Source organism: Podarcis pityusensis (assembly GCF_964106645.2).
Source record: "Podarcis pityusensis genome assembly, chromosome: 14".
Classification (NCBI taxonomy): domain Eukaryota; kingdom Metazoa; phylum Chordata; class Lepidosauria; order Squamata; family Lacertidae; genus Podarcis; species Podarcis pityusensis.
In genome coordinates this window covers 47,794,805-47,819,718 of record NC_138039.1, presented here as the reverse complement: position 1 = coordinate 47,819,718, position 24,914 = coordinate 47,794,805, and the positions used below count along the sequence as shown (strand labels likewise).

The window sequence follows — 24,914 nt, the reverse complement described above, 5'->3', positions numbered from 1 at the left end:
TATTTTTCTTGTGGAGCATCTGTGAGTTGACTGCATTTCTTCCCAATCTGTTTTTCAGTTATTAGGCCATTTTTGAGCTTTCCCCTCTTATCATTGTAACATTTATTTCAGGGGCTGCCAACCATAGTCCGCGAAGATTTTCTCTGGTGCCTTCAGGTGGGGGTCCCAGTCTCTGAGCTTCCATTCTGAAAGAAAATGAAGCTTCTAGCCCTCCTAGAAAAAAGGCTACGAAACAAAATATACAGGTGCCCTTCTAACCAAAATTAACTAGCTTAGCTGCTCCTGCCTGTCAGTGTTTGTAGCCAATAAATGAAACCACAGCTGTGGTTGACAAGCGAATTATTTGAACAATAGAAACCACTGGTGTCCTAAAGAGTTACCGTTTCCTACTTCACTTTAGTTTACTTTAACTGTTTTTGTCTTATTTTCAAGTCATTGGATCCACCTGTTTATTGCCCTGTTTGTTTTGTTGCCTGCCATCCACGTGGAAGAGGCAGCAGGCAGCTACTTGAGATAATTCATGGGTAGGCAAACTAAGACCCGGGAGCCAGAGCCGGCCCAATTGCCTTCTATATCCGACCTGTGGACAATCCGGGAATCAGTGTGTTTTTACATGAGCAGAATGTGTCCTTTAATTAAAACTGCATCTCTGGGTTCTTTGGGGGGCATTGGAATTCGTTCATTTAAATATATATATATATAGTCCGCCCCCCACAAGGTCTGAGGGACAGTGGACCGGCCCCCTGCCGAAAAAGTTTGCTGACCCCTGAGATAATTTTTTTGAAAATTGGGGTGGAGGGGAGAAACAATTCTTGTTATGTTTGTTTTGCTGCCTGCCTCTACATGGAGCATGCAGCTGTTTGGGAAAAACCACAGTTGAATATGAGGGTGGGATGTTGGGTGGGATGTTGCATATGGGAACATTTTCTCATTTCTCATTTCTGCTGCATACCCTGAAGCAGGGATTGTTTCACAATTGTGGGTGCAGTCTAGTGCAGAGGCATGCTGATGACAATAATGATCATCTTTTCCCTGCTTGTTGTTGAGGTGTTTGGGGGCAGGGGGAGCATTTCAGGGGCATCATCACCACCTTTTCCTCCTGCCTGGCCCACAGCAGGGCGTGTCCCAAGTATTTGGGGGTGGGGAAAGAGCTCAGTGCAAAGGTAGAAACATTATCATCATTATCTCCTCTACATCCTTAATTCTGAAAAGCTTGTAGAGGACACTCAGCTTCAAACATCATACTAGTCTGGGCCAGTATTTTTCAAGTACTTCTTCATGCAGTGCATGGTTAAACTATAGAACTCACGTCCACAGGAGGCAGAGACAACTAAAGGCTTGGATGACTTTAAAAGAGAATTGGACTAATTCAGCACCCCTAGCTGTGGTCCACAACCTGATTCAAGTAATTTTAAAACCCTAAGCAGCATCTAGCAGGGCCGTCTTAAGCATATACGGCGCCGTGGTGCAAAGTTCCCTCCGGCGCCCCCCCCTCCCAGAGTTGTCCCTTTTTTTTAGGGAGGACGGCACTGCCAGCGGGGCTGGAGGAGGTGGGCAGCAGCTAGAGGACGGTTCCTCTGGCGGGGAAGAGGCGGAGGCTGGACGCGGCGCATCCCGGCTCAGCTGGCCGCTTCGTGCCGCGGTGGCCACAGCAGATGGAGGCGCCAGGTGCGGTGCTGCTTTGGCGTGGGTGGCATGGCGGAGGCAGGCGAGGGTGGCGAGCTGATGCCGGGAGGTGCCGCATCCAACCTCCGCCTCTTCCCTGGTGCCCTCCAGAACTTGGCGCCCTGTGCGACTAGCCTCTATTGGGAAGACACCCCTAGCATCTAGCCTTGTTTGGTGAAGCAGGCACTAACTAACCCTTTGCTACTGGATTTTACATGCAGCATTAACTAGTCTGTTTGCAATGATAGATGAATACACATGACTGTTGAACTTGGAATAACTAGTAACAGTTAAACGCCAATGTTTTTAGGAGTGATTGATGAAAAGCTAAAACTAGTTAACTTCCATACATACAGCAAAATCTCCCTGGAATACTATCTCCATTCCTTCAGCAAGATTTCTGTGGAAACCTTCATGAAATAAATGGTGGGTGCTCACCAATAGTGCTTGCGCACAATGTTTCAAAATCTCCAGGAACCTGCTTATCTTGAACTTGAGTTTGGATTAAAATAAGACTAATTCAGATATAAGGCTTTACTGATGCATGTCACATACTAAAATATAAGGATTTCACTACTTCTTAGGTTGAATGAAATGGATAGCTTTAAAATTTATAGAAACTGAAGCTTAGAAGGGTGTATATGGGATATACAGAAGCTTTACCTTATTTACTGGGCAGTTCAGACAAAAAACCAATCATAGTCTATAGCAGAGCTTTCCAAACTTGTGTGTCACAACACGTTAGTGTGTTGGCTGCAGTGTGTAGGTGTGTCGTCCAAACGCTCCCCGCACTTTTATAAGGGGTTAGTTTGCTAGTAAAACTGAATTACTGTGTTGCAAATGATGCATGTGTGTCAGCAACATGAAAAGTTTGGAAAGCTCTGGTCTATAGTGACAAGTTGTGTGTATGCACTGCCCTCTGCCTTCAAGTGTTCTGACTTCTTACATCTGAACTGGTCAAATTATGGTTTGTGAGTACCACTGTTTGCCAGCAAACCAAACTGTAAGCTATAATTAGGAGGCAAACTATGGCTTGCATGACACAGTCTGTCCAGTTCAACTGCATCAACAAACTAAGGCTTGTCACTAAATCAGAAATAAGGAGAGAAATTTGAGCATGTGAAGCAAGGTGGAAAACACATAGGTAAAGGGTTGGCATTATATTTGATCTAATCCACTATTAGATAGGTATATTTCTTCCTCTCAGTGAATGCAATGTTTACTATTGGTGCCACCTTAAAACAGGAGGGTGTGCTCCAATTACATGGCAAAAATTTGAAGTGCAACTCTTGTCAAGCAAATTCATCTGCATGTTAACTGAATTCTGTACTTGTGGCCCCCAACCAGAATGAGTAATAGTTAAGCTGCAGGCAAAATTGTCTCCATATACTACAATGTATTATCCCTGTCAAGTTAATGTTCTGTGTTGAACCATATGGCATGGGTACATATTCAACAAAGAAAATTCCTTAAACTTGTTATAATCAGCATTTGCAGTCATCCAAAAAAACCTGACACAAACAATAGCTATGGCAAAAGCCATGAACACAGCACAAAAATGAAGAACAGAAGAAGTGAAACTGCTGTGAAATGACTATATATTTTATAATTTTCCTAAGCAACTGATTTTCAATTACACTAAACTCAAACCTCCCGACACAAAATCATTTTGTTGAACAAATCTGTATTTGCATAATATACTGCATGCAAATAATACTCCTAAATCAATATAATGTGGTATGTGTAACAATGCTGTTAAAAATGAGCACTTTCTAATTCTCATGGTTCCTTCTTCCCCATAGTTGTCGCATAATTACAGAAGTCTAACAGTGCTTCATTAGAAATAAGGCCATTTAAATCAAATATCTTCATATGCATTGAGGGTAGGTCATAGATGAATTAAAAACTCCCCAAAGTCTCTGGTACCTGGCACAACCCATCACATCAAGTCAGAAATGAGGCTCAAAGAAGAGCCGAACTTTGTTCCAGCCCCCAGAGTAGTAACAATAAAATGCTGAGAAAACACACCATCAAATCCTGAACACAGCATCAATTTCGGTTAATTACAGTCTTGTAAGCAATGTGATTATTCAAACAGCTCGTGCAAATGTTAATGAGTTCTTATTTGCATATTTATTTTTTCCTTTGTTGAAATGTCATTATTACATTCTACAGTGATGAATACTGCTGATGAAGTGGTCTGATATGTAATTAGTCATTAGATGGAATGAATAGATCAATTATGAAAAAACTGAGATTAAGAAATAGCAAACAAGACTGCCCAATATTATAAATGAATCTTTGAGAGAGAGAAAACTAAGACAACCACATAATATTTTTTTTGCTATTTAGATTTCAAAATCGTTAACGATAAATAAAACAACCAATTAAAAAAAGTGAGGTTTTAAGGATAATAAATTAATCAGACAGTAGAGGTGTTCTGTGGAAATGGGGGTTAGACCTCTGATGCTGGTCCCTTAAATTATTTTTGATATCAACTATTATTTACAAATGATTGCTCAGCCTTCTAAAGTGTGTGTGTGCATACTGTCGTTGGTTTCTTTAAAACCAAAAACCAAAAATGCATACCACAGAAATGGAAGAAAGTATGGCCTGAAATCCTGGACTGTTTTAAAAAGGAACATCTTCCTTAGCCTTTTGCGACTACTTGCTATAGTTATTAAGGCAGCGCTTGCTATTTGCTGGGGGTGGGAGAGAACACATTACTGCAGACCAGATGGGAACATTCCACATGACCAAACCAATCAATCACCTTGGTGGGGCGCAGGTGCAACACAGCCGTGTAGCAACACACCATTTCACAGTCTATCGGGCACAAACACATGGTCACCAATCAATGGCACCCTAAGGACCTCAGAGGGGGGAGGCTCTCTCGAGTCTTACTGGTCCATGCCTGATGACTTCATAATCACACATCATTTCATTCACTGAAGGATGCAAACTAGCATTCTAATAACCTTCTATTGAAAGCATTTTAGGTTCTGCATATTAATAAGAGCGCAGTTTGAAGTACAGTCACGGAGTTGAAACTGTACGGAGTGGAGACGAAAGCGACTTGAAGCTGAAAACTTCTGCCTTGGAGGATATTTTGCTCAGTCCAAGATCAGTGACAAGATCATTCATTTTGCAGCAAAACCCACATACCCACCCATTTTCACACAAAGAAGCCATTAAAAAATACTGGGCTAGTGGAGCTAAAGGGGCAAGTTTTAATGTGTGAATACACAAACACACCTCCCCTTAGACTACTGCAAAATATTTATTTTGACAACTTTTCTAGTGTAGTACCTATGCATTTTTTTTATTATTATAAACGAAGATAATTGATTAAAGCTTTTCTCACTCGTCAGTGTAGCCCCATACTGCCACTGTGTGGCATCTTGCATTCAGACCAATCATTCCTGTGGCAAAAGAGCAGAGCAGGACAGGGAATAAAAAAGTAAAATCTGGCAGCCAGCCTACAGAGTGCGAGTACTTATACTCGCTGGACGATTGCTCTTTTATCTCTTTATATCCCCAGAAGGTTTATATTGTTTTCCTTTTTTGACCAACACATATATGGCATCAAGAGGCAGCATAAAGGGAACATATTTCATCCAGATAGAATGGCAAGTGTCCACCTTTGTTTTACAATTATACATTAAGTTTCTCCCCGGATGCTAGTCCACTGTTTGATTACTGGATTGATCTTTCCAACTTTGTACCAGAAGCCTCCCACTAACCACCAAAACTTCCCCTAACAAATTATTATCTCCTAAATTTTATGTCCATGAAATCCTAGGACCATACTTAGCTATACCAAGTGTCGTGAGGATACTAAGATTATAAACTCTGAATACTTCCACCCATTACTTCTATTAATCCAGTCTTATTTCCAATGCACAGAAAAAGATATGTCAAAGAAGTTTTATGTCAGTGTCATGTTCTGCATCTCCACACTGCATTCATGCCTGCTGCTTCTATAGAAGGTAACAAATAATTTACTGTAACTTATTTCAATTATTGCTGTGACATCTCAAAGATCTCCAGTACTCTTAACTTGCCGCAACACCAATGGGCCTTTAGTATAACATAGTTTTAGTCTTTATATTTTTTAAAAAGTAAATTTTCATTGAATTTTAACAATAAACAGAAACTGTAAACAGTGTACTTCTCCCGTTTTTGCCTACAGAACTAAAATGTAAGAAGTGACATAGTCCGTACCAGGTCAGCACAGTATTTGTTTCTACGAGCAAATCCATACAAAAAGACAACTGAGAGGCTGGGGGCTGCAGCACATTGCCATTGCAAAATATCTACAATATCTAAAGAGAGAGAAAACACATGTAGCTTCTACATGTCTGGAGAGACTTGCCTTAACAAAAAACATTTTAAGCAGGTCCCGAAAAAGAGTACAGCAAACCTGCCTGGTGTCAATGGGCAGGGAGTTCCAAAGATCTCTTAGAAGTGCGGAATGGCTAGAGGACAATGATTTCTGCATGGTTACTTATTCCTTCCCTAATAATCCCTAATACGTAAAGGTAAAGGTACCCCTGACGGTTAGGTCAGTCATGGACGACTCTGGGGTTGCGGCGCTCATCTCGCTCTATAAGCCGAGGGAGCCGACATTTGTCCGCAGACATGTGGCCAGCATGACTAAGCTGCTTCTGGTGAACCACAGGAACGCATGGAAACACCGTTTACCTTCCCGCCAGAGCGGTACCTATTTATCTACTTTCACTTGACATGCTTTCGAACTGCTAGGTGGGCAAGAGCTGGGACCGAACAACAGGAGCTCACCCCGTTGCGGGGATTCGAACCGCCAACCTTCTGATCAGCAAGCCCTAGTATTTGCCTTTCTGAAAGATACATGGAAAATGACTCCAAGATCTTCCTTGAATGAATGCAACTAATATAGAACTCCACTGGGGTATTCTGTTTAGTGTGCACTGATTTGCAGTTTTCATTCGTCATTGCGCTGGGTGTTGTCCCAGCTTTATAAGATCCTTCTGAAATGTCTTGGCAGAGGCAGAGGTAGGCAAACTAAGGCCTGGGGGCCAGATCCAGCCCAAATGCCTTCTAAATCTGGCTCATGGACAGTCCGGGAATCAGTGTGTTTTTACATGAGTAGAATGTGTGCTTTTATTTAAAATGCATCTCTAGGTTATTTGTGGGTCATAGGAATTCGTTCCCCCCTCCCTAAAATATAGTCTGGCCCCCCACAAGGTCTGAGGGACAATGGACCGGCCCCCTGTTGAAAAAGTTTGCTGACCCCTGGTCAAGGAGATGAGTAACTATATAACCTTTAAAAGACATCTGAAGGTAGCCCTGTATAGGGAAGCTTTTTTAGGTTTTATGATTTATTATGTTTGGGCAACCCAGTCAAATGGGCGGAGTACAAATAAGAAGTTATTATTAAAATTATTTTAATTGCACTAAAATATATCTCACCTTCAAACAAACATTATCAATATTCAAAACACTTCACACTACATACAGGGCATATACCTCAAGCAGTCATCCCTTGGTTCCTTCCTTCCTATAGCAGTGAAAGCAAAAACACGAAGCCAGCTGGTTTAGTGTTACATGTGAATCAGTGCTCATGTGGTTTGCTTCTCCATATTAAACAAGGAAAAAGTTTTTGCAAGTCTTGTAGTAGGTTGGCCTAATTTTAAGAAATTGAAATAGTATGCAGCATTCTGAGCATTTTTACTGTTGATAGTCAAATAAAGAAAAATAATGTTAGTTCTATGTTTTAAAAATTAAATAGGACACTTTTCAAAACCATAGTGGTATTTTTCTCTCTGAGCATATGTAACCGGCAGATCAAAATCTTCACTTGTCTTTTCAGATTATCTGTATGCTCCCTTGAGTGAAAAAACCCCTGTATCCTTACACCTGCTCACTCCACAATTTCTTTGCACTTGACTTCAAAGGCAGTGTCTCTACAGTGCTGAGAGCAGCAAGATGGTCACGGAGGATGACCCCCTTAGAGGATTTGTAGCAAAGACAGAAATATCAACGTGGCAACTTCTTGTGACCTGTGAATTATAATGTCCTACACCTGATGGCGGTTGCTGTTCCTCAGACTGCCACAGCTGCTAACACTGGAGGAGGGGGGACACAAATGGACACCTGCTGCAAAATACAGATACATTTGTATAAAGCCTTCAGGTATTACTGTACTTAAAGCCATCTGACTGAAATATTACCATAAACGTGTGTGTGTGTGTGTGTGTGTAAAACAAGCTGAATGTACTCTTAGATGTATAAAAACCCAAGGGTAAAAAGGCTCTGTATACACTACCAGCACTGAATTATCATGTAATTTAATTTTCCTGAAACCCATTAAGTTTCCATAAAAGGAAAATGAAAAATAGATGACATTATGTCTTCATTGTGAGCAAAATTCAATTCATGTAACACTTGGGGAGAAATAAATTATATGAGCATATTAGGCCACACCACGTCATCCCTTTCATCAGAGGCAAGTATAATTATGGCAAAGGCTGCTTTATCCATTAACAACTCATTTGGACTTGACTTTTTTAAAGTCAGATCAAATGTATAAATTCAGAGTCTGAGCATGCAAGATGTCAATAAGGAGCTTTAATGGATTAAACCTACCCTAAGTGATAAAGGAGAGGGATTATACACAAACCAATATGAAAAGTTACAACATCATCATCATCATCATCATGCTCCTCCTATTACCCTTCACCCTAAAGCTCCAGCGTGTGTTACAACAATTCAAGCACAATGCAAAAACAGTTTTAAAAAACTTAAAATTGCAGAAATAAGATGGCTGTGATACATCTCAAGTGTCAAACATCAGGGGAAAGTGGTGTGTCTTCAGGCTTTGATGAAAACTGCATAGTGAAAAAGCCAGAGGCACCTCTGTGGGGAGGGAGTTTCATAATAAGGCCCCCTCTGAAGATTTCAACACCCAAGAGCAGCCAGTAGAGGAGGCGGCAATCTTTCAGATATCTGGGGGCTTTGTCGTTTAGGGCTTAAATCACTTACGTTAGCACCTTGAATTGGGCCCAGAAACAAACTGGCAACCAGTGCAGCTATTTTAAATCAGGAGTTGAAATCTAAATAGAAACCCAGTCAGTAATCTGGTCACTGCATTTTGAACCTACTGAAGTTTCAAAGTCATCTTCAAGGGTCGCTCCGCATAAAACATATTGCAAAAATCCAACCTGGAAGTTAGCAGTGCATGGCGTATAGTAGACAAGTCATTTCTGTCCAAATGTCGAACCGTAGCTAGGCATCACAGTTATAGAGTATTCAGGCCCAGAGTGTGACAAGAGCAAACAAACAAATATTTTTTTAAAAGTTCTACCAGGGCTTTCATTTCTAAATGTCTCAAGGTACACGACAATAGTATATCATTTCCAGCTCAAATTCAACCCCTCCCCTTATTCTACACAGCAATGGAAAACAGGATTAAGCTAAAAGTCAGCTTCTACTGGTAAATCAAATCACAGATAGAGAAAATTATAACTGCAGGCCAGAGTAATTAATGCAGTTCTTAGAAGAAGGTAATTTGGTTCACCAGGGATTCACACACACACACCCCACTCAACATTTCTTCCAAATTGCATCATCAAGACATCCACCAACAACTTTTGTCTACTACAAAAGCACAATATTCTTTCCCCTTCTTTCATGTCAAACAGCCTTAAATCAGAGTACTTATTTCTAACCGTTTACATTATGTGATACCCAATTATGTAGCTTTCAGGAATTTGACACCATCAGATGTAACCTTTGATGGAAAACAGATGCACTGCAACCAACCAGAAGAAAGCATACATGTATGCCTGCTCCCATCAATAGTGTGAGCCACACACTTGTTCAACCAAAAAGTACTGCATAAGGATTCCTTAAAAGCAAGCTGTAGTATGACCTAATTCCAGAATCAGATTAAATATCAGAAGCTTCCTTTAGTGTTAAATCTGTCCTGACAAAAGCAGGGTTAATACAGAGCAACCTTGTATTAATGTAGGGTAACATGATTATTTACCTGAATGGGCAAAGGACTCAAAGACTTTTAAGGTCATTGCATTTTTGATAAAAAGCTGGTAGGCTCCGTTCTGACTAAGAGAGTTGGATTTTGCGTGGATCTGTTTCTATTCAGATTCTATGAAACAGGGCAGACCTTGGAGCACTCCTGCACCACAGTATCAGTAACTACCCATTTCTGCACCGGATTATTAGCTAGCACTCAACCTTTCATGCATATCTCCCTCATATGTTCCCTATCTCACCACCAGGGATCCAGGCTGGGTCTTCCAAACCACCAGGAAGCTGATTCTCTTCATGGTTTGCTTGGCCTAATGTTTAATTGTCCTATTCTGCCTACTTGTAAATAGACTAGAAATATCATGTTGAAGTGCATAAATCAGGATAGGTGAGTTTTAGAGCCACAGCACTCAGGTTTATTTTGTATTCCGTTTGGCCTGTTGGCTGCATTTCCCCTACCTGTTATTTCTAATAAAGTTTCACAACTAGGCTAGTGCAGTCAGAGTGTTTGCCAGTCTTGGGATTTCAGAACTGCCATGTGCCTAGATCGCTTTTGATTACGTGCTCCTGGAAGTCTAAAAGCAGAGTGGATAAAGCCATGGAGACGCCCTTTTCTCTGGGAGAGGCAGAGGGCTAGAGAGCTCTGTGTAAACTGTAAGTGATTGGCTGGATGAATGGAGGCATGCTCATCCCAGGATTTAAAAATTAACATCCTGTTTTCCTTCCTGTATCTGGGACGACAGGTGACCGAAAAGGGTGGGGGCAGCAACTACCAGTCAGTAAGACCCAATGGGCAGGACTGCGGGGCTGTCGTGTAGCAGTTCAGCAGGAAAGGGGGTGCAAGAAGTTCTCTGGAGCATTCCTTCTTCTCCACAGCTGTATCGCCCAAACCTGGACAGTCTAGTTTATCTTTCATGGTTAGTGGATACAAGCCAACTTCAAAACATCGTTGCAGACCCATATGCAGTGTAGCTGTGAGGGGCGCAAGCAAGCAGCCAATAACAACATGCACCATTTTAGGTTGGATAAAAATAAGACACAATTTACAGTGCAACAGGGTTGGCGTAGGCATTAAGCCTGTATCCACATGATCAACCAGCCTGCTGGTTGATGAGCTGTCTTTCAACAGCTAGGGTCGGACACTGCTGAGGTTCCCCACAGCATGAACTGCTTATAGCAAACTTCCCCTGTCATGAGCTGGTCTTCTGGATAAAAACCTCCAAGCCCCTCCCCTGACACTTCCTTTCAAAGGATCCAACCCAATGTCTCTTCTGTCGAAGGAAAGCTGTGACAATCTGAAAATTGATTCAAAATTTAACAATGTTAACATTATAGGGTGGGAAGCTAAACTTTAATACCGAAGTGGAATCAGCTGAGTGGGTCTGCCTCTTTTATGCTCCTGGGGCAGGACAGACCTCTGAAGTCTTTTCTCTCTCTGGTCCAGAAGCTATGCCCCCTGGATGGTGAACAACAAGGGGATTGAATCAAAGCTCCCAGACCCTACCCTCTAACTGGCTGCAAGGTGTGCATATCAGCTTGCATTGGGCAGAAGGTTCCCAAGGCCGCATGCTTCTTCCACAAGCTGCACCAGTCCACAATGCCTGCTCCCAGTAAGCTGTGTGCAGGGTGATTTAGGGTTCAGATGACAAAAGCCAAACATGGGTGGAACAGATATGACTCTTACCTTTGTACCAGAGACTTTATTTTAGATGTGCAAAAGTTTTCTTTCTACACACGCACATCTCTCCATCAAGGAAAGAGGCATTAACATAGCTCAATAACACACTCCAGCCAGGCAAAAACATTCATGGAGAGTGAAGAACGGGCTGGTGAGGCGTGTGGTTTGGGGAGGTTTTTTGTTCTGGGCAAGTCTTGAAGGCTAGGTGGAGAGGCCTGGGCCTGACCTTCCTCATCCCACCCTAGTTCAAAAGGTACTCACTGTGAACATTAGCCACAGTGCAGTCATAATGGCCACATTTGGCCAATCATATTTTGATTTAATATGTCAAGATATGGATGAGCCTCATGGTTTAAAGTTGACTTTATTTTCTGGCTTGTTTGGAAGCCATTAACAACAGTTCCCCAGTTTGAATGCAATGGAAAGTTATAGTTAACTAAAGACTTCCCTGCTTGTTTTCTCACTCCTGCAAAGGAAGGAGCATAGCAGCTGCGTATGGGGAATGACTCTCAGCTTATTAAACTAAAAAATGGTTTTTAAAAAACTATACCTATGTTCACAATGAAAAGGGAACAGAAAAGGAAAATTCATGTGGGAGGGAGATGGAGCAAGTGCACATTAAAGCATGGTGAGGTCTGGAAGTGGGGAAATTCACATGAAAGGAAAAGTGAAGCCATGAACCTATGGAACACTCGTGACTTTTTAAAACATGTTTTCAACTGCCTTGTTGGTGTAATTTTGTATTGTCCAATATATGGTTGGTTTTGTGCATTGTACTCAGCTCTGGTATCTTACAGATGAAAGGCAAGTTACATTTGTACTGTACCTAGTTTAATGAAAGAAATGAAATTCCAGATATGGCAACATTACCCTGAGCACATTTCAACCTGGTTACAAGTTCATATAATGCCATTATCTTACTCTGGTACCAGAACAACTCAATTGTGTTTCTTGAACTGCAAAGAAAACGCTTTTTTCACACTGACAACATAATTCTGGAATTAGGAATGAACACAATTCAGTTCAACATAACAGCTTTACATCCTCTGACAAAAGCACTTTAAAATGTCTAAATGAATATTAAAATGCATCTTTCCACAGCAAATTGTTCATTACTGAATCACTATCAACTCTTGTTAGACAAAATTTCTAGCTCCTGCAATGTACAAGATAATTAAAGTGTTTAATAGCTCCATCATCAAAGACAGTGGCAATTCATAATCTGCTATCTTTTCAAGCAAACATGCTTATGGCTGAATATGATATACAGAAACAATATCCCGTTGACACATAATTCTCTGTTTCTAATAGTGCTTGTAAGCCAGGACAGAAATTATGAAATATGTTTGTTATCTCAGTTCTAATACTATATAGTTTAAAGAACTGTGAAAAGCAATTGTTGTACTCTAGTTGAGCAAGGGTGAGCAAATCACCAAACTCAAATCACCAAAAACTGGAGCCTCAAGCAAACAGTTTGAGACTCTGGTACAAGAAATGCAGCCAGCATCAAATTTGCTGTAATATTGTAAAACACATCAACTGCCTTTCTAAGAATATTTCACAACTCCAATGACACTTATATTAAAAAGTAAACATAAACATCAATACAGCCTTAAACTTAAAGCTGTCATACAATCTTATAATACAAACAGCAGCCTAAAGAAAAATTTCACCTGCTGCCAGGCAAGAGTATGATAATAAATGTAGCAAAAGACACGTATGACAAATGTAGCAGGGATGATGGGAAGTAAATTCCTCAGAGTATGAAACACAAAATTATAACCAAGAGTTTCACCTAACCTAATCTAAAATAAATAAATAAAACAGGGCAGGGCAGGGCAGGTCATAGCCAACGTCTTGAATTGTGCTCAAAACAAAAAGTTGGTACATTCCCACTCCAAGTGCAGCATGGACTTAAGCTGATACGCTTTCTTCCCTGCAGACTACATCACATGTGGGATCACTATTACATTGACTACTGAACAAATTTCTCTTGCAGATTTTTCACATTCAAGTAACTTCAAGATCTTCTGGCTTAGACACTGTCTTTGGGGAGGTCAGCAGGGATGATGTTTGTGAGGCTTTAAACAACTCCCACTCTTACCATGAATGGGGGAGGGGGATTTCCAAATAGGATGCTAGCTTTGGAGAAAATGTTGCTACTGTTAAGATTTCACGCCATGGAACAGGCATTTGATGGTCAGCTCTGCTTATGAACGTACTTTGTGCAACCCAGCCATTTGTTTCTCTGTTTGTGGAAGACTAAAGCAGAAAACAAAGGTAAAATGGAAAGATCTGCAGAAGACCACCAGGATTTGGATTTATGTAATCTACTTAGATTACTGTGGCAGTGTCTTAAAAGGACAATATCATCAAGAACACAAATAGGTCACACGCACCAGAAAACATCAGTTTAGCAGACGTAGTAACATTATGAAGAATTCCTAGGCTACAGGAACAACCAACTTGCCTCAACAGATATTCTACAAACCAGTGCAATTGCTACATTTAGGTCACACAAAAAAGAAAGCCATTAAAGCAGCATTTTAAGACAAAGAAAACAACCTATCCAACAGCTAAGCATTCTCTTAGCCATCTTCACAACACACAGGATGAAGTGGACCCTAGCTCACGAAAGCTCTTGTTCATCTTTGTTGTGCCTTTTTTGCTGGAATTGCTGTTACTAAGTCATCAAGATGTAACTGTACTTTGAAAAACAGAAAAAGCCGTTCCAAGTTTTGATAAAGCATAATAGAAAGCATTCAAATACTTTTCAAAGCAACAGAACAAAGATACATATTAGATTTACTGTTGGTGGTTTGGCCTCTTTCACAAAGCAGTATAAAATCCCTAGACTAAGAAGTTGCCCTGTAAAGCAAATGTGAGTTGCAAATACCCTATGTTTACAGGAACTACTATCCATCTACTAAATGGGAAGAAAAATATCTCAAAGCCAGAGGGGCTTTGATGGGCTACTCACAAATAATTACCTACTTACCCATCAGATTTGAGTTCATGAAAGGTGTCGGGGACAATCCTTCATCGGGGCCTAATCGACTATCATTCAAGTGATCACCATAATGAGGGCTGTCTGTAAAACCCTATGGGAAAAGAACAGAGTATTTAACAGATTATTGGGCAGCACTACTAATTGAGTTCAAAGATACTCTTCTAATTAAATGCAGAGATACAGTTGGTCATTCTTCAGTGGGTTGGTCTTCAAATCTGTGAATCACAACAAACACACAAATGCTGAGCCTCTTAGCACTTCGTAAACTCCCTTTTCCCTTTAATTGTACAAGAAAAACAACACTATAAATGAACTTCAAAAGAAGAGGCTCCAAAGGGTTTGATACCACACTTTAATGATGATGATGATGATGATGATGATGATGATAATAATAATAATAATAATAATAATAATAATAATAATAATAATTTGATCGCAAGGCTCACAAAGTGTCCTAAACGCAAATTTTGAGATTCAGGTCTAGCCACATCTACAAGCAGAAAAGTTCCTAGAAATTAATTAGCAGTGGCAGAAATTATGGCATCATGACAGATTTAGAGAAGGAATTTCACTATTTTGAATGCCACATAGCCACATGAAGTACCTGTTGATTTGGAATCTTATAATATATATAGCACATGGTACTATCAAGACTGTATCATCCAGAGAAACTCTGGGATTGGGCCTAGGGACCATGTGCTCTCCCCACCTCCCAGGAATTTCTAGCCTGTTCCTCACCACAGAAGAAGTCACCAAACACATTTATTTCAGCACATTACTTCCACAATCATGTAATTATAAAGCATGCAGCAGTCACCAAGACCTTCAGGGGTGGTTCAACACCACCTGTATTGAGGCAGGATGAGAATAGTGCCAATGGCCTGCTCCTGCTACCTTTGCAAATTCAAACTCAGGGAGAAAATATAATATGAACAGAATCCAAGCCTCATCTCCAAATACAGTTAAGCCTTAGTCCATGTAACAGCAATGCTCACATTCATATTTTGCTAGCCACGTTTATTCCTCCCCACCCACTGTCTCCTCCCCGCCATCTGACCTATACATACTGTTTCAATCTGCAGAACTGGCACTGTTACAGGTACTTGTTCCACGGTTGTTAAGAAAACAAAATATTTTCGTGTGGCAGCACATATGCTTTGGAACTCCCTGCCTATTTGCATCAGGTAGGTGCAATATCTGATAGTCGGTGTACTATTTTTGGTGCCTACATAGAACATTTTTGTTTAGACAAGCCTATTGAGACATTAATAATAATAATAATAATAATTTATTTATATCCCGCCCTCCCCAGCCAAAGCTGGGCTCAAAGCTTTGTTACAGATGTTTTAATCTTTTTTACTGTTAATTTAATTATTGTATATGTTTTTAGCTTTTTAAAGTTTTTTATTAGTAATTTTAATATCTCTTATAAGCTGTTTAGGTTTTACTCCAATCAAGCGATGTAAAAAAATTGTTAAATAACTTCAGGGATGGTGACAGGAAGCATCTACAAATTGCTGCTATTCTGTTTCATTGTACAAGAGTGGGGAGGTACCTTTTTCTAAGATCAGAATTTGAGGGCATAGGATTTGGAATGGGAGGAAACATAATTTTTGTATTTACTGATGTTTTGCTTAGAATGTCACATAACCAGGTTCTTTAAATCTCTTTGCATTGAAGCATTAAACAACTTCTAAGACAGGCTCAAGCAAAAGAGTAAATTGCTCTGGCCTGCAGCAATAAGAAACCACCCAGAATCCCTAAGGACTCTGAAATCATCAATCACTGAACATTCATCATTTTCCAGGCTGTGGGCTTGAATTCAAGACGACATTAATGGGGCTGAAATAGGCCTCCCTATCTTTGCAGGCGTGCTGTCAGTTCAACCAAAGGGCTAGTAACTAAGGGCTAAATATCTGTCAGATTCCTACAACTGCTTATAGATGCATGTCACAACTTTCTGCTATACTGCCTGAGCATTTATCTTCTGGGAGCCCCAGAAGATTACTCACTTTACCTACTTCAGAATCAGCGATACACATGTGATAGACATTCAGAAAAAATCTTAGTGACATTTACAACTTGCTTATGACTACAAGGGTGTCCTCCGGTATCCATGACCTGGCCCCATCTGTCAGACAGCCAGCAAGTAGCAGCAGCTGCCCAGGAAATGAGAGGCTCCTAGCCAAGGTCACTGAATGCATTTATTTTATATTCAAGTACAGAAGAATATTATAAGACACTAGCTGAACAAAATAACTTGCAGAGTACACCATCTATCAAGCATAATCTTCTAATGATTTGATCTTTTATCCAATTAATGCAGCAAGACTCAAAGTAACAAGTCACAACTCTCAAGTTTTAAGAACCAAAAATAAAACACCAACAGTGGGGAGAAGTGAATCACAATCTATAGCTAACTGAAGCCACTAAATACTGCTGAAGCTTTGCTAAAGAATACAGTTGTGTTCTAGAGTCATCCTAGTTAGCAATGGCATGTTAATACAGGAGAAACAATGCACAATATTAAAACTAGCATTATCGGCTTTGCTAGAGAGGGAGAAAAGCATGCAAATAAAGACAGGAGCCTAGCTATTATAAACAGCCCGGAGGAAATGATTTTTAAAAACAATCAACAAAAGCTGGTTGACAGTCTTTGAAATAAAACATTAAAATGAGCGTCTAAATTTAAAATGAGGCGCTCATAGTTGTCTATATTCCCCTTCCCACTCACCATTACTGACGAACTTCAGATATTACTAAAATAAAGTAATAAGCTTGTAAATGTAGTATGAACAGTGTGCTTGGCTCTCCACAAAACATAACATCCATATGGCTCTCTACTCAGAGGGTTCCACAACTCAAAAAACAGCTAACACAGGGTGGGAAAGATGTGGGAAACTAACACATTCATTGTGGGGGATGAGTGTAAAAGAAAACCAGTCAGTCACAGGAGCCCCTGCTCAGTGACAGGGAGTTACTGAGAAAGCCATTAAGATAAGGGAGATTGGGAAGGAAATTGTTTCTAAGAAACAGTTGGCAGGCTTCTCAAGTAACTATTGATAAAAACACAAGCCACCCAAACTGTACCCACAAAACTGTGCTTCAGAATGCCTTTTCCATTAGGTGACATCCCTACCACCTCCACTGAGCACAACCTGCAGCCAGTAAAGCCTTGAAGTTAGAAACTAGTGAACTGTAAAGTAAAGAATGAGGTCTTAACCACAGATCAGTTGGTGAAAAAGGACTCTTGCATGCAACTGACACCAGACATTTTGTATATCATAGTTCCAGGAGTATATTCCAGCCACAGTGGTACCTCGGGTTACATATGCTTCAGGTTACATACGCTTCAGGTTACAGACTCCGCTAACCCAGAAATAGTGCTTCAGGTTAAGAACTTTGCTTCAGGTTGAGAACAGAAATCGTGCTCTGGTGGCACGGTGGCAGCGGGAGGCCCCATTAGCTGAAGTGGTGCTTCAGGTTAAGAACAGTTTCAGGTTAAGCACAGACCTCTGGAACGAATTAAGTACTTAACCCGAGGTATCACTGTATACGACTAGCTGACCAGGTATAGCCTTGCTTCACTTGGTTACATCCTGGTAACCTCTTGTGTGGAATACTGCAGTATTTTGTACAAGGAACAGACTGGATATGGTCCAAAAATTTCAGCTGGTCTCAAATATGGCCGAAAGGTAACCAAACGGGGTTGGGTTCTACAAATTTATAATCCCTATAATGGCTCCCAGACTATTTCCAAGCACAAATCAGTATTGATATTGACCTTTAACTTTTTGGTGCCAACAAGACCCTTTTTATTTTCCAGACTTTGAGAGACCCAGCAAGATTTTAGATCATGTTCTTAGCTTTACTGTTTTATCCTCCATGCTTAACAACTCAAGAGTTGTTTTTATTCATTATACCAATTATTACATTACATGTCTTATTGTTGTTTCTAAAAGTGATATTTTGCAAACTTCACTGAGAAAACTTTGTTATATGTGGAATATAAATGAAGAAGCATGTATCATTTATTCAGTGTTCCTAAAAGTTTCTGTACTTGGGCCTTTGTCTTGGAATGTAAGAATTTGCTGATGTTCAGACTATTTGTCCATCTAGCCTAGAATTTATGTTGTGAACCAACCTGAAGGCTTCGGGCATAGTGCGGTATACACATTTAATTGATTAATAATTGTCTCCTCTGAAAGGCTTCAGCTGCCCCGAGTCTCAGACAAGTAAAAGCCTTTCCCATCACTTGCTATCTGAACCTTTTGACTAGAGATGCCAGAACTAGAATCTGGAAACTGCTGTATGCAAAGCAGGTGCTCTGTGGCCTCTCCTCTAAACTCATACCGTCCCTTCTGAAACAATCTGCCCCTTTTAAACTTACACTGTGTCTACCAGCCCCACCCAGCTGTGCATACAAAATCCTGCACACACAGTGATGTATGCAACCTGCTGCTAACAAGGATCTGTGGACTAGTACATTAACATAACACTGGTATTTGAAGAAGACTAAAGCAGGGCATACCAGAGTTCTTCCTATGAAGAGAGCAGGATGGAGATGAAGTGTCTATAGCCAGAAGTACACTGTGTCCCTTGCCTGTGCTCTGCAGCTTCCCTGCTTAGCATAGTAGTTTAGATGGCTGCAATAATACATTTTTGCTGCTAAGAGAAGAGTCTGTGGCTGTCTGCTGCACAAGCCTTTCTACTACTAGAACTTTGAACCCACCTTTGAGCAACTCAAACTTTTGAGAACCATCTTTTTTTTCACTTTAGAACCCCAGATGCACGCAAATAATTACAGAGAAAACAAATCCCACCTCCTCATGTTTCAGCTTCTCAAGAGCTGTTGAGAGATCTGAGCTTTTTCCAAGGAGGCCACCATTTTCCTGTAAGCAAGGAAATATTCAGAAAAATTAGGGCAAAATTAAAATAACATTTGTTGTTGTTTTTTAAATAATATTTATTACTTTTCCATAAAATTTAAACACTGAAAAAAACAACAATACAATACATTAAACTAGCAAAACAAAACAAAAACAATAAAATAAATCAAACAATTTCATTATCCCATCTTTCATTCCCTTATTTCCACGACCTCCTCACACCTCCCTTTTTGTATTCCACTTCTGTTAATTATTTCCGCAATTCCTTTCCATCTTCCTCTGTTTTCTATCCTATAATTATCTTAACTCATTCTAACCTTATTTTTCCCTTTAATGCTCTATTAATCTATTTATACTTAATTCCTTATAACATTTCTACTAAAGCCATGTAACTTCATTCCAACATTTTTCTAACATTCATTGATTTTACAGTATTTCTGTAAATAATCTTTAATTTTTTTTCCAATCAAATGTTCCAAAAATTTTTTAAACATTGTACCTCACTTTAAAACAAAAGTCTGGCATTTAATGATTATGCTTAACAAAAAGCAAAAAAAAGGTTGCTTACTGAACTGTTCAAGTGTTTGGTAGTTTGTTTCGCACTCCTATATAAGGAGCTGCATTTGCACATGGACAAGAGGTGGAACGTTCCAGAAGTTCTAAAAGGAAGAGTTGGAGCTCCCCTGCTTTCAGCCATGTGCTTTGCGCAAAGCAAGGGACACTCTGTTCACCCTCTCCATAGTACAGGCACCCTTAATAGATATCACCACCTGGACTTGAGACAGAGTCCATATGATAGAGGAAGAAAGTGTGACATATGACTGGAAAAGGGTTCGTTCTAGGAACAGCTAGAGGTAAGCAACCCTGTTTTCTTCATGGTCCCTGTGCAGTCCCTCACATGAGAAATTAGCAGGCTTGTTTTGTCACACAAACCACCACCCTGGCTGAACCAATTCTGTCTTGAACGTGCAAAAAATAGTAATAATCACAAATCTGGAGTATACAAACTAAAACAATCCTTTATGAATTGTTTGAATGAAGTCCCTGAATATTGCATTGTAGAAGCAACATTGGAATAACCCTGGCACAATGGACCTTGAGAGGAACTAGGCACATTTTCCTCTAGAGACTACAAAACTCTAATTGCCCTCGGAAGCAACTGAAAACATGTCTGTAAAGAAATGCAATTGCCTTCCAGGTGTCTCTGCAGTCAACAAAATTGTTTTGATAACAGATATGGAATTAGGAGTGAGCAGTGGGATAGCCAGCCTAACTGATATCACCAAACTGTTCAGGGATATAAAAACAAAAAGTGATTGTGAGGAATTTGAAAAGGATGTGGTCACCTCACCTCAAAAAGGATATTGTACTGCTGGAAAGTATTCAGCAAAAGGCTAATAAAACGATGATGGGGATGGAGCATTCTCTTATGAGGAAAGGTTGATGCTATGCTTGGGACTTTTTAGTTTACAAAAAAGGCAAGTCAGAGCTGACATGATAGATGTTTATAAAATTATCCATGAATGGAGAAAGTGGATAGACAAAAGTTTTTCTCCATCACTCACAACACTAGAACTCATGAACATCCAATGAAGGGGAATGTTGGAAGATTCAGGACAGATAAAAAGGAAATACTTCTTCATGCAACACATAGTTAAGCTATGGAGTTCATTCCCACAGAAAGCAGTGATGACTATCAACTTGGATGGCTTTAAAAGGAGATTAGACAATTCATGGAGGAGAAGGCTATCGGTGGCTACTAGTCACAATGGCTGCGCTCTGCCTCCACTGTCAGCAGCAGTATGCAGTATGCTGCTGAGTACCAGTTTCTGGAAACCACAGGAAGGCAAAGTGCTCTTGTGCTCAGGTTCTGCTTGTGGGTTTCCCACAGGCATCTGGATAGTCACTGTGAGAAAAAAGATGCTGGACTAGATGGGCCATCAGCCTGATCCAGCAAGCTGGAGCCAGTGTGGTGTAGTGGTTAAGAGCGGTAGTCTTGTATTCTGGTGAACCGGATTCGCTTCCCCACTCCTCCACCTGCAGCTGCTGGGTGACCTTGGGCCAGTCACACTTCTCTGAAGTCTCTCAGCCCCACTCACCTCACAGAGTGTTTGTTGTGGGGGAGGAAGGGAAAGGAGAATGTGAGCCGCTTTGAGACTCCTTAAGGGGAGTGAAAGGCGGGATATCAAATCCAAACTCTTCTTCTTCATGTTCTTATCTCACCCAACTGGGTGAATGGAGAGTAAAATAGTAAACTCAATTCAATTCAAGTGTAAAGTGATGATTATGTATTTATAAAAGTATTTATATACTGCTAAATTACAAAACATATCAAAGTGGTTTATACATTAAAAAGAAAAAAGACATCGGGGCAAAAATCCTCATTTTACATATACACAGTTCAGGGAGTCTGAACTGCTGGTGATTGACCAGAGATGAGACCTTGGGATCACAGTGGATGGTCAATGAGGTACAGCAGCTGTGAAAATATTGAATTCCATGTTAGGGAATGTTAGGAAATGGACTAAACTGTGAAATTCACTCCCAAAAGATGCAGTGATGGCCATCAATTTCAATGACTTTAAAAGAGGGTTAGATAAATAAATAAAGGCAACATAAACAACAAGGTTAACACAGTGGAGTAACCTCACAGGATCTCAATTCATTTTAGAGGAGACAAGGACTGAACTTAGAACAGGAAGAGACAAGACACCCAGGGACCATCTGCATGTCTATAGCAGTCAGTACCTTCTGTCACATAGCATACCGAAGTCTCTGACATTTTAAACTAATGCTCAATGGATGCACAAGTATCTGCCATATGGCAGGGGGAAATCTCTTGTATCTTACCAATGCAAAGCCAGCATCTCAAACTGTGTCTTGCCCAATATGACAAAAGCAAGAAAAAGATGTGCCTATGTCAGATATGACGCCCCTTGCGCTTGCAATTTTTGCCTACCCCTGGAATGCAAAGCTCTCTCTAATTCAGCCACTGGTGCAATTTTGTCTCTTGGTCTCACTGAAGTATAGAGGACACTCTACAGCAGGGGTCAGCAACCTTTTTCAGCTGTGGGCCGGTCCACCGTCCCTCAGACCATGTGGTGGGCCGGACTATATTTTGAAAAAGAAAAGAATGAATTCCTATGCCCCACAAATAACCCAGAGATGCATTTTAAATAAAAGCACACATTCTACTCATGTAAAAACACGCTGATTCCTGGACCGTCCGCAGGCCAGATTGAGAAGGCGATTGGGCTGGATCCGGCCCCCGGGCCTTAGGTTGCCCACCCCTGCTCTACAGGAGTGGTGGAGAACCTGTGCCACTCCATATGCTGCTAAGCTAAAACTCCCATCATTCCTGACCACTCGCCATGGTGGCCAGGGTTGTCAGGAATTGGGCTAAAACAACATCTTCATGTCCAGAGGCTCCCCACCCCTGCCCTCCTGACGTATCCTAACTCAAAGTAAAAAGGTAATCATTTCCCCTCAAGTAAACAACTGTGATCTTTTATTTAACATTTATTAAACTATTTTAAATGTGCATACTATATTACTGATTCTGTAGAGCATTATGTTCACACTGTATTATATTTAAAATAACTGGAATTAACAAAGGCTACTATTGTTAAAAACTTTATAGTTTTATTGTATCTTAAATACATTACAGGAGATCCATGAACAGGATCTGCCACTTTTTAAAATGTCTGTAACTGTAATGTAGAGACGGGTGGTGACTGCCTGGGTACCTGGATATTTTGCAGAAAGTGGCAAGCTGTTCCATGAACAGATTTTACTCAGGTAACTGCAGGGAGGGGGGAGGAGCGAGCCCAGATCTCCTGCATATCTAGATTGGTTTCCATCACTGATGATAAATAATCATTTTCTTTAAAGAAATTCTTTAAAAATGCAATTAATAATTAATTTGTGCAAAGATGTTCATCAATTCACCACTCAAGCAATCCTGCAAGATACAGGTATGGGCAGGAAGATTGCCTACTAATGTTTTCTTGTCTGCTGATAGATTAGTTCTAGGTACCACCTCTGAACCACAGACCATATGCATATACAATAAATGCTCTTTTGTTAGCCATACTTCTGCCTATAATCAACTGTAGTCAAATTATACTCTTACCCTTGTAGATTCATATGAAGGACTTGATTGACCACTTGCTCCCCAAGATGCAGCACCTGCTCGTTCTCCCATACCTAACAGTAGAAAGAAAGAGCACAGACTATATAATATAATGCAAAGATTGGGGGAAATTAGATGTATACCATCATTCTATCACATGGAAGACAGAGCAAGCTTGTTTTTCTCTTGCTCTGGAAGGTAGGATTCAAGCTATAAGAAAGGAGATTCCGACTAAACACCAGGAAGAACTTTTTGATGATAAGAGCTGTTCAATAGTGGAATGGACTCCCTTGCAAGGTGGTGGACTCTCCTTCACTGGAGGATTTTAAGCAGAGGTTGGATGGTCACCGGTCACAGATGTTGCAGGGGGTTAGACTAGATGTCCCTTCCAATTCAAATTATACAATTCTATGATTCTCTGCTTGTTAAGATAGAAAAAAAATCTCTTCGCTTTCTATCTTTCAGTATTGATAAGAAGTGCACCCAAGAGAAACAGGTTGTGATACCAATTCCCATCCTGTTTATTCACAGCGTTTGTAATCAAGAAATAGACATCCACTTTACCCAATTGGAATTCTGGCCGTCATTGTTAATAGGCTTTGTACTGCTTCATTACCACCACCTTACACACATTTATTTATCCAATCTTTTTAAAAAACCATTTATGCTAGTGGTTATCACAACTGTGTAAAGCAATTCATTCGTATTTTCATGATATACTTGTATGACAAGGTACAGGCAGCCCCCCATTTACGCAGGGATTACATTCCGAGGCACCATGTGCATCAGTGAAATCGAGTATAATTGCAACACACTGAAAAAAACGACACTCTGCCACCATTCCACCCTTTTAGTGACAATTTAGTGACATATTTATGTTGCTTCCAGGTTCGGCGCAATGCATGTATATACACTCACACACATACTGCACGTGCATAAATGGGGGGCTGCCTGTACCTCATTGCCTAATGTTTTCCCCCACCAGTAAATGCTTCTAAGCTCTTGTCTTCAAGAGATACTAAATCACCTTTTCATACATACTTCCTTCCTACTAGTATCATTGGTGTACCCCTAGTCACATTTCTCTCTCTCTCTTTTAAAAGACTGCTCTTTTGTAATATGGTGTGCATTTGGTACGCAATTAACGTATTTTTCCATGTATAAGACACCCCCATGTATAAGATGATCCTTATTTCTTTCAACCCAAAATTGAGAAATCAACATTCTGGATTTAGCTGCTCAGTTTATTTTCTTAATTGGTTTAATTTGGCTCTGCTTGGATTGTCGCCTGTTGTTGCAGACTTTACAACCTTGCAGCTGGGGACATCCCTACCCGCTCAACCTCACATTCCCTTTCCTTTGCTAGCATCCTAGCCTTCAATCAACCTGAGCAGTAAGAGATGGCTCGAGGCACCACACTGAGGAAGGGAACTTAAACAGCTGCATGGTGGCAGACACATCCACATTATTTCCAGGCTCCCCAGGAAGGAGTGTGCAGGGTCAGTGATTGGT

General features: G+C 40.5%; 1 protein-coding gene across 17 annotated transcripts in view; it reads right to left on the bottom strand.

The window, feature by feature from the left end:
* Positions 1 to 24,914, bottom strand: part of TCF12 (transcription factor 12) — a 236,997-nt gene that overhangs the window by 68,764 nt on the left and 143,319 nt on the right. For all 17 annotated transcript variants that reach the window (XM_080980742.1, XM_080980729.1, XM_080980739.1 and 14 more), the window contains exons 4-6: positions 23,403 to 23,476; positions 19,205 to 19,273; positions 14,370 to 14,472 (exon numbers count right to left, since the gene is read on the bottom strand). In XM_080980742.1, the coding sequence (XP_080836868.1) occupies positions 14,370 to 14,472; positions 19,205 to 19,273; positions 23,403 to 23,476 (246 nt within the window). The remainder of the gene's footprint in view (positions 1 to 14,369; positions 14,473 to 19,204; positions 19,274 to 23,402; positions 23,477 to 24,914) is intronic.